The 11,340-nt window shown below is 33.1% G+C and overlaps 1 protein-coding gene across 1 annotated transcript; it reads left to right on the top strand.

Moving 5' to 3' along the window:
* Positions 1 to 1,054: 1,054 nt before the first annotated feature.
* LOC144999677 (ABC transporter G family member 14-like) lies at positions 1,055 to 4,043 on the top strand. Its single transcript, XM_078958805.1, has 5 exons — positions 1,055 to 1,253; positions 1,335 to 2,097; positions 2,180 to 2,344; positions 2,460 to 2,653; positions 3,199 to 4,043. Exons 1-5 carry the CDS (start codon positions 1,125 to 1,127, stop codon positions 3,841 to 3,843), a joined length of 1,896 nt encoding a protein of 631 aa, XP_078814931.1. The 5' UTR covers positions 1,055 to 1,124; the 3' UTR covers positions 3,844 to 4,043.
* The last annotated feature ends 7,297 nt before the right edge of the window (positions 4,044 to 11,340 follow it).

Here is an 11,340-nt window from a genome sequence, read left to right as displayed (position 1 = left end):
TGTTATGCCCGCTAATATTTACCAAAACTTACTAGTTTATCAGAGCAATCTTATCAGACAAAACTACCAAAAACAATTTAAAACTGTTAACAAAAAATTTAGAAGTCATAGGTTTAAAACTACACTTATGCCAACAAAAGTAATCTCATAAAACCGAAGAACTCTACGGAATCAAATCAAAATCAACCATAGTGTTTTCTCTTCTTATATTAACTGTGAGTGAGACCTGTTCATGGGGCACCTAGGAATGACATTTACCCTTTTAGTTTTGTGATCAATCCTATATGCAGTAAGCATATTATGAACAGATAGTAATAAATTAATTTTTTAGGAATGGTTTGTTGGAAGCTTTAGGCGTATGTAAGGAATCAGTTAGCTTTACTTTTAATAGGAAAAGTATTTATTTCTTTGAATCCTTCGCTTTAACTTTACTAAAAAATTCACCTGCTTCCCTACATTGTTCTCGTTTAGTTAGAAGCATTACCGCTATTAGAACAGAATCAATTCTCCCCCCACCTTGATGCCCATAAACACTAATTTGACTTGTGTTTTTAATCATTTCCTTTTTTACTATGATTTCCTACAAATTTCCTAAATATTTGCTTTCGTCTTCCTCCATGGGCCCACAAATTCAATCAAGGCTGTGTTGGTCTTCGAATTTCTTTACTTTTATTGATTCGTGTATAACTTAACCTCCCATCCATGACATGCACATGGATCATTCCACATAAAGGGTTATTCTCTTTGCAACACAAACCTAAGCTGAGGTGGCCCACACCACCCAGTTCTAGAAGCACCATGTGATATGCAAACCAGATATACAACAGTCTGCCAGGTGGCTTAACAACCGTGCTTCGGCTGCGGCATGTCAGCTTGATTTGACGCACGATTGCGAGTAGCTCAAAGACGCGGCACGTGTTACGAAAGTGGCGGCCGTACACCATAGAAACCGGGGCCCACCTTATCAGATTCTCTTGATACCATGAGTTTCTCTTGACCATACTCAAGCATGCATACACACACACATACATTATGTATATATATACTTGTATCATGCAAGTTACTTTGTGAAGAAACATAAGTGTTAAAAACCAAAGCATATAGACATCATTACAACTTGGCCAATGGCCATGGCCCTCCCCTCGGTGGTTCTAAACCCTGAAGACACCACCACCACCACCATTACTAAACCAATGGAAGAACTTTCAACAATGGTGAAACCTGATCAGGCCTTATACCCCATAACATTAAAGGTCTTTTTACAACCCCACCCGTTAATTTCTTTGAGTTAATTATATAAATGTTTTTCATGGTGATTTTGTCGTTCTTTTCAGTTTGAAGAGGTTGTTTATAAAGTCAAACTTGAAGGTTCAAGAGAGAAGACAATACTAAATGGGGTAACAGGTATGGTTTGTCCAGGAGAGATACTAGCAATGTTGGGTCCATCAGGAAGCGGTAAAACCACCCTCCTGACCGCCTTAGGCGGGCGGCTGACCGGAAAACTCTCAGGGAAAATAACATACAACAGCCACCCGTTTTCGGGTCCCACCAAAAGAAAAACCGGATTTGTGACCCAAGATGATGTTCTTTACCCTCATCTAACCGTGACTGAAACCCTTTTATTCACCGCTATGTTACGTCTCCCTAAAACCTTGACTCAAGCCGAAAAGGTGCACCAGGTGACTCGAGTCATAACTGAGTTGGGTCTGACCCGGTGTCAGAATAGCATGATTGGTGGCCCACTATTTAGGGGTATATCAGGTGGTGAGAAAAAGAGGGTGAGTATAGGTCAAGAAATGTTAATTAACCCAAGCCTTTTGTTGTTGGATGAGCCGACTTCCGGTTTGGACTCGACCACGGCTCACCGGATCCTAACCACGGTTAAACGGCTCGCGAGTGGTGGACGAACCGTGGTCACCACAATTCACCAGCCATCGAGCCGGATTTACCACATGTTTGATAAAGTGATATTGCTCTCTGAAGGTTCACAGATTTACTATGGTTCTGCTTCCACAGCTTTGGACTATTTTTCTTCAATTGGATTTTCCACATCTGTTACGGTCAACCCGGCTGACCTTTTACTTGATCTTGCTAACGGTAAATTATTCTTTCAACTCCATAATTTGATATGTGACTTTTCATCGTTATTAAGCACAAAAAAAGTTTTTAAATGTCACAGGGATTGCACTTGATTCAATGCATGATTATGAGCAAAGTGAAAACACGGACGATGAGAAGAAATCAATAAGGCAACAACTCATCACTTGTTATGAAACAAGACTGAAAACTGATGTGTGTGATTTGGATGTTTGCAATTACAATCTTGGAAAAGAAGCTTTGCCAAGTAAGTGTTTGTAAAAGAAAAAAAAAACAATGAATACTGTGAAATTTGTTTTTTGGAAGTCTCATTGATACGGTTTATTCTGTCTAGAAAAGAAAATAACATTATGTATATCCAGACAGAGGAAACCGTATGGAATCGCAGCAATGGTGTACAAGCTGGTGGCATCAGTTCAAGGTGTTGGTTCTCAGAGGACTTAGGGAGAGGAGATTTGAGGCTTTCAATAAGCTTAGAATTTTTCAAGTCATAAGTGTGGCCATATTGGCTGGACTCTTATGGTGGCACACTCCGTCGTCCCATATTGAAGATCGTGTGAGCATTTTCATCTCAAAACCTCATCATATACAAAAATCTTAACCAAGTTAGGTGTTGTTTGCTTTTGACTTAATGGACTTAACAGAAACATGACTTAATCTAATAAGCTACATATGAGGGTTTTAGTTTCCATTAAGTCCTAACATTTTACAAATCTATTCCCATGCATCCTTTTCTTTCCATTCCCTAAGTGGACCGTCATTTTTTCAAATATATTTTTACCAGACAACACTTAGCGGTTGTTTTTTTTATTTATTATCAACTCCTAAATGGGTAAAATGACTAAAGTGATAATGATGTCTGAATAAACATAAGCGCCTGAATAAGTCTAAATGACTATTTGACTTTTGCATTCCACGACATATAAGAACAACACATTGGTAAAGGATTAGTGTCTTATTACATTAAGTTATGTTTTTTTTTGCTTAAACCATTAAGTCATTATGTCCAAATTAAGTCAAAGAAACAACCATATAGTATAGATGTTCAGATTAAGTGTTTAACCTGTAAAAACAATTTGGTTGTGTGTTTGTTTGATGCAGATAGCAATGCTTTTCTTCTTCTCAGTATTTTGGGGATTTTACCCACTCTACAATGCGGTTTTCACTTTCCCTCAAGAAAGAAGAATGCTAATAAAAGAGCGTTCGTCCGGAATGTATCGTCTCTCCTCTTATTTTTTAGCAAGAACCATAAGTGACCTACCACTTGAGCTTGCACTCCCAACTGCTTTCACCTTCATACTTTATTGGATGGGCGGGCTAAAACCCGACCCGTCCACTTTCATCCTTTCACTCCTTGTTGTCCTCTACAATGTTCTTGTGGCCCAAAGTCTTGGACTTGCAATTGGTGCTATACTTATGGATGTAAAACAAGCAACTACTTTAGCCTCGGTTACAACTCTAGTTTTTTTAATTGCTGGTGGGTATTATATACAACAAATCCCAACATTCATAGTGTGGTTAAAGTATTTGAGTTATAGTTACTATGGTTACAAGCTTCTTCTTGGGGTTCAGTTTAATGAGAACGATGTTTATGAGTGCTCCAAGGGTGTTTATTGCCATGTTGTGGATTTTCCGGGGGTTAAATCCGTCGGATTGAAGAATTTACACATAGATTTGTTGGCTATGGGGTTGATGTTGATTGGGTATCGGCTCATTGCTTTTCTTGCATTGCACAGGGTCCGGTGAAGTTTACACGAGGATCGCTTTTCTTGGAAGAGAAATAATATTATTAGATTTAGATCACATGTTGCAAGAATTTTGATCACATTTACCAAAACGCCCTTGTGGCAAGTGTATGCATAAAACTAACTCACCAATTTGATAAAAACAATGATTAATAAAATTAATGAATGGAGTGGCTATAAAAATGATGTTTAGATTGAATATATATTATGTCGTTTCCAATGCTACCATTATATCAAACTAAGATTGATCCTGTTATCTTTCATTGATTTTTATTTTAGTATCCTACTTCCATTCTTCACACACAACATTATACTCTAAAATATCTACCTAATTTATCAACTTCATTGTAATACAAAACAATTTTTAGTGCTATAATTTGGTAGATTTTTCAAAATAACATGACCTAATAAGAACATAAATGAAAGTACAATGCTACAAGTAGATATATTTTTCAAGCTTAATAAGAAACAAATGAAGATACAATGTTGTAGCATAAAGAGACAGAAGTAGAATGTTGTATTCACAAATAAATTAAAGTATATTGCTATTTTGTTCATAGTTTTTGTTTTAATTTTAGTACAGCCTATATCAATGATGATATCAAAAGTGCTAAATCGACCCCTAATAGTCAAAGTGCATCTCTTTTTCCTTAAATGGGTAGTAAATTACAACGGCTTCAAGATGATAATGACAACTAAAGAATATTCTACAAACAGCGTGATCTTTTTTCATATAATACGAACCACACAACTTTTCATAGATATGTATTGATACCTAAAGTTAGGTACGTTTTTTTGTAGATTAAGGAGAAAAAAGTTAAGATTTAGCTCAACTCAATCAAATGACCAACATGTGGAATCAAAGTGACATCAACATAAATCTTTATCCACCATTATAGCATATCTTTTCCCAATTTAGACCTATAAATCTACTGTATCAAAGATTGGCATTGAGAATAACCACTAGGTTATGATAAAGTTTAGTTGACCAATCAAAACCATGCTTTTGTCATGTCAGCTTCATTTACATTCGATGTCATTTCCAAATCCCTAAGAATATATAGCACCTTTAGACTAGCCAAACAAAATAGGTTCCCTAGGGCAAAAGTAAGGAGTTGTTTCTTTATTTTTCCTCATTAAGTCATGTATGGGTAAAGTGGTTGAATGGGTAATGATGTGTGTTTGGATAAAGTGTTGTACACATAAGGTTTGTTTCTTTTCTAAATCGAAATATTTTTCCCACAATATTCATCAAGTGGAGTTGGGAGGAAAAAAGAAGGGCAAATATGCAAAAGGTTAATTTGTCTTAATAAATTAAGTCAGGTATTTTTTAGCTTAACCTATTAGTCATTTTGTCCGGATTAAGTAAAAAAGAAACAACCATGTATAGTTGTTCAGATTAAGTGTTTAACCTATTCAGCCCAAAAGAAACAGCCCTAAGGCAATGCCTATGCTTGAACCTCATACCTCAGTAATGGCATTTGTATTGACCTTGGTTAGGCTTTTCTAAGTCAGCTTTTCAACAATTCTGAAAGTTGCAGAAGAAAAAAAGAACATACATACTGATTTGATGCTTGATGACCTGTCATTTGGTGTAATGATTCCCTATTTAATTGAATAACAAATGGTCATCTTGCTTTGAGGACCTTTGATCAACTATTGGAAGTAATAATCCTTCATTCATATCTAAAATGTTTATATATCAAAATACCCAACTTGAAGATTCTCCAAATCCAAAGAGAATAATGGTGATAAAGGCCAGCTGGAAATTACAAGTTCAGTGTGTAAATAGCACTACAACTTCAATTGGGCTTTCAACTCAATCATTGCATTTACAAATGATGAGTGAAAAAGTTTAAATCATACAAACCTAACTTTATGCTTAATGCTTAAATCCACATTAACTTAAAGAATCTCGTACAACTAATTGTATGATATTATATTTAACTAGTACTACCACAATGTTCGAATCTCCCCATGTCTCCCACTAAGCAACTTTTATTCTTAAAATTCAATATAATCAACCACTTCCTCAGGTCTCAACTCAACTCAGTTGTGTCACAAACCAGTTGAGATAATCATAATCCCAAAACTCTACCAAAGAAGGAAACAATAGAGAAAGCAAAAGGCTAACAATACACATGCTCGCTAACTAAGCAACCTAAAACAGACATTCAATAAGAACAAGAAAATAGTGAGACAACAATTATCAATAATTAACAAAGAAATAGGGCATCAGTCCCACATATCATGCATTACTGATAGCAGATTGTAATCTACAAACTATCAAACAGTTAAAAGAAGATAAATCCCTAACGAGCAAAACGTCGAACAGTTAAAGTGCAAATATGCAGATGCTTATAGGTGTGTACTCTTTGCGAACTAATTACGATAATGAGACAGGATTTACTCACAGTAATGGTGATTGGCGTAAAGATGTTTGATTGAAGGCTTTGTGACATCGCAAAATGTTGAACAGTTAAAGAAAAATTAGTGCGGATTTTTTTTTCTTTTTATGGGTAAATAAAGCTTACATAACGTGCAGGAATACGAGGTGTTTGGGATCGTTTATTTGAAACAAGTAAAACCTTTTATTTGAACATCACAAAAATAACCACTTCGGATGGTGTCCAGGTAAGAGAAAATTTAAGCTCGTTTTTAGCTTATTTCCGTTCCATATCGGTATTATTGGTTTCACACCGATATAAACTAAAAAGAGTGTTTGGATATGAATAGTTTATCAATGTGTCATACCAGAAATAAGTAAAATTTTATAAGTCGAAATAAGTAAAATTTTATAAGTCAGTTCTCCCTAACTTATCAGCTTATAAGTTATAAGATGTTAGTTGAAAAGTGTTCATGAAAAGTCATAACTTACACCCCATTAGTATTGGAGACAGTAGATGCTGATACGGGGAGTTTTTATTTGTGAATACGGCTCCAAGTTATAATAGATATATTGTGAAGTGCATTTTTCTATCTCTCTTTTTTTTATTTCTTTTTTTATTCATTTGCTTTGAATCTCTCGAACCATGGATATAACATATATATGGCGTTTCTATCAAAATACTGAAGTTCGTTGTCGTTAGATTTAAATATGGAAACAGGCATTATGAAATATTATTTTCATTAGTTGCAAAAGAGTGTTCTAAGGACTATGAGATTAATAAATAGTTCAAACTAACTTACATGTTTATTTTCAGTTGTATAACACTTCTAGTATAATTATGTCATAATTCTAATGTATGTTTCCAATATTATAAGAACGAGATATACATTGTGAAATATTATATTCATTGATAGTGAAAATATGCAAGCATTATAAAATTAACAAATAGTTCGATATAAGATATAAATCTATATTTTAAATATTGTTTGTTTTTTCAGAGGTAAAATATATACAGTCGGTAAGATAAAAATTGTTTTTTTTTTTTTTTAATCTGTAAACTATTAAAATAAACTGAAATTTAAATTAAGCAAGTTTTTAAAAATAAATATTGCTAGTGAAATAAATATTTTTAATTTTACAACACTGAAATATAATTTATTATAACATTGATGCTACTAATATTGGAATTAAAAACACGAAAACTCTTATAATTCCAAAGAAAGATTGTCTATATTACTATAACCATATCACAATGGTCAAAAACTTCTGATAAAACAAAACCAACACTACAAACCCAAACTTGAAGATCGACATAGCAACACGTATCAATCAAAAAATATATAAAAACCTATACCAAGACAAATAAACAAATTGAATAATATTTTGATTAAGCCGAAAAAATAAAAAGTAGTCCACTATGGGCATTGTCATAAAATCATGTTCCTATCAACTTTTCTTCTTAAGCATCCATCTTTCCTTTTTCTATTGCTTTATCCTCTTGTAACTTTTTCAAATTTTGTTTGCCCTTCTTGTAGTAGTTCATGTAGCCTGTGTATATTTTTATTTGTAATCATGACCTTCCCCATATATACTTGCTCTTCTAATTATGTCCTTGTTACAAGCCATTCGACATTAATATTCCGTTTCTATGACTTTTCCCAAAAAAAACCTATAATATACACACGACACATTTAAATTGTCAAAAAATCCTAACTTGTATTCATTGAAATAGTTGTTAGTTTACAGGGCATCGTTCAAATAAATAGAAAACTATCTCAAACTTATTAAAAATGATATAGGAAAACACCATTACCTTTGCAAGAACATAGCAAGATTGGCTTTCCTTTTGCATAATGCATCCTATAAAACAATACATCCTGCAACAGTATCCTATAAAATGATACATGCTACAATCAAAATCATTGTTCGTCTTCTTGATCACACATCCTACACAAAACCAAAAATGCTTTGATTGAATAATTGGATTCAAATCCAACATCCTAAGAAACAATAGAAGATAAAACTCCAAATAGTTATCATCAACGGTTTCATGTTATATACATAAAGATCATATATAACTTTCACGACAGAAACAATCCCCAAAACTCAATTAGATGAAAACACTAGTACAGAAAACATTTGTTGATGCGGTCAAAATGATTAAATGATGCGGGTATTGAATCGCACCAAAAAATATCGCATTAAAAAATACCCTTATCTAATGATGCGGTTCCAAAACCGCACCAAAAAATACTCAAAACCGCCTCAAGAAATAGCCAAAATCGCACCAAAAAAGAGGCAAAACCGCCTCAAAAAAATAGCCGAAATCGCACTAAAAAATAGCAAAAACCGACACAAAAAATAGCTAGCTAAAACCATACTAATCAACAGGTCCGCCATTGATGGACACCACGCTACTTATGAAGATTCATTTTCTTGTATTTAGGTATGTGCGGCGAGTGTTTTTCAATCAAAGGTTAATCGTAATTTCGTTTCTCCAAAAAAGGTAGTTTCAATCTCTGTAATTTATTTTTCTCTACTAATTAAAAATCTATTCTTGGGAAATCACATTTCAATCGATGGTGTTTTCAATTTCTTTTTTAACATCTTAAAACTCACTTTGCACAAACTAACTCCATATCCATTGATTGAAAGTCACTGAAGCAAACATCAGTAGTCTTTGGATCCTTTTTTTGGAGATTTATCACGGAAGCAGATGCATATTCAGAGATTCAGAACAAGAGAAAACATCATTAAAACTTAAAATGGGACATCAATTTACAATTAATAAGAGAAAAACGGAGGCACAAATGCCATTAATGAAAAAATGATAAATAATAAACATACCTCACATGCGTTTTCAAGCATTGAATCGACAAATCTATAATTATGAGAAGAAGTTGCATCTCTAACTTTATATAAAAGAGGGAAGATTGAATGAAAATTTTGAAAAACATGAAAATTTTGAACGAAATATGGAGGAATCTAGCGCGAAATGAAAAAATTCGAATGAATTTTTTAGAGGAAAAAATACTGGTGCGGTTCAATATTTTTTCAGTGCGAATTGTTTTTTGGTGCGGTTCAACGTTTTTTAGTGCAAATTTCTTTTAGTGCGGTTGTAATTATTATTTGGGGCGGTTTCCACATTATTTTTTGGTGCGGTTTCGGAAAACCGCATCAGAAAATGCTTTAATGGTGCGATTTGGGAAACCGTTTTAACAAAGCTATTTTATAGTGCGATTCTTTTATTTTTTTGATGCTATTGATATTTAATAAGGCGGTTTTTAGAATGGACCGCCTCAAAAAATAAAAACTACTCGCACTATTAAATGACTTGTGTACTAGTGAAAATATGGGAGCTAATATGGAGAAAGAAGAGAATCTCTAGACAATGACCTGAAGATACAACAATGGAGGTGGATTGTTGTAGCGTCGACCTGGAGATGTAAAAGATGAGGGAAGGTGTGGTGGTCTAGCAATGGAGCAGCAAGCAAGTGAAATGAGGTGGTCGGGGGAGGGGGCGATGAAAAAGCAACAATTGATGGAATTGTGGTTTTGTTTCTAAGGTTAAAGAAGGTGGTGGTGGTGGTAGTTGCCTTGGTCGTTGACAACGCCTGACTTGGACGAAGAAGGTGCAAGACAAGTGTCGAGGTGCAAGAATGAGGCAGAAGGGTGTCGAGGTCCATGTTTCATTTTTTATTTGTTCCAAAATAATAGCCTACTTCTAAAAATAAATTTCTCTTTTACTAAAATATCCCTTATTATTAGTTAACCTACCATGAAAATAAATGCAACAAAATGAGGAATTAAATGCAACAAAAATGTATAATTGTCATTTCATTTAGTAAAGTTAGTGGTAATTAATGTTTTTTTAATATGTATGTTTTTTTATGGACAATAATTTTGGAACGAAGAGAGTATTATTTAAAAAATATTTAAATAATAAATTTGACTAAGGGGGTGTTCGGATAGAAAAAAAAAGGTGTTTATTGTTTATTGTTTATTTCCAACACAATAAGCTAAGTTTAAGTGTTTTGATAAAATCATTAAAAATCAGTTTATTGTATTATAAATAAACCAATTTTAATAAGCATATATCCCCTTACTTATCGCTTATTGTGTACGCACCACAAATAAGCTAATAAACTAATTCAAACACCCCTTAAATTAATTAAAATAAATAATTTGGTTTGAGTAATTGGCTAGATTATAATTAAATGATTGGGGAAATTAAAAACTCCATTCATGTTAATCTATTATATAAGAAAACTTTTTTTTGTGTTTAAAGAATTTAAGCATAACTCTATTACCCACCTCTTTCCTTGCACTATAATGGGAGGCCCCAACCTTGGTCATCGATTTGGATCAAGAACAAGATAAAAAGGTGGTGTTGTTGATTGATTCAAGGAAAAAAAATTTAAATACAAAGTTATTAATGCTTCAACAAATAAGGAGAGATTCAAAATATGTAAAATCAAAAGATATTTATTAACTTACTTGCATATAACTGAAGATATATATTACATCACCAACTTCATCTGTATTTTATGCATTATCATTTTTTTAAAGACATTTGTTTATGAAGGTTTTGACAATAAATGTTGTTTTGTAATGGTTTTTTATCACATCTTCAACATGTATGTATGTAAAGTTAATTGAGCACTTAACGAGCTCATTCAATAGCTATTATTGTAACTGTTTAAAAGTTACTATATAGGTTCGTAAAAAATAAATCACACTTGTGAAACAATATCAATCTAAAACCAGAAGAACCGTAAATCACTAATCAAAACAATTAGTCCACGAGGTTAATAAACTAGAGAACCGTAATATCATTAATTCAAGACAATTAGTCCGCAAGGTTAATACTTGTTTTTGAGTAAATAAAATTTTGATTAATTTAAAATATTTCCAGCCTTTAGCCATTTTAGTAAAATAACTAAAAATGACTTGTCGTTAACATTACCCCATTTAATGATAAACTTAAAACTTGTACCATAATCCAACTATTTTTGGTCCTACAAAGATATCATCCAACTATTTAGATCCCAAAAAATGTTATTATACTCCCACCAAATGTAATATACTAATATTTGTATTTGTAACCGA

This window comes from Lactuca saligna, chromosome 6 (genome assembly GCF_052625555.1).
Source record: "Lactuca saligna cultivar CGN05327 chromosome 6, ASM5262555v1, whole genome shotgun sequence".
NCBI classification, from domain to species: Eukaryota; Viridiplantae; Streptophyta; class Magnoliopsida; order Asterales; family Asteraceae; genus Lactuca; species Lactuca saligna.
Note: the sequence above shows the minus strand (reverse complement) of the source record. Positions and strands in the feature narration are given on the sequence as shown.

Excerpts from the sequence above, each read along its gene's own strand:
- LOC144999677 (XM_078958805.1), top strand. The coding sequence starts at position 1,125 with ATGGCCATGGCCCTCCCCTCGGTGGTTCTAAACCCTGAAGACACCACC. Across the intron at positions 2,098-2,179 it reads TTTACTTGATCTTGCTAACG|GGATTGCACTTGATTCAATG; the intron begins GTAAATTATTCT and ends TAAATGTCACAG. Across the intron at positions 2,654-3,198 it reads CGTCCCATATTGAAGATCGT|ATAGCAATGCTTTTCTTCTT; the intron begins GTGAGCATTTTC and ends TGTTTGATGCAG.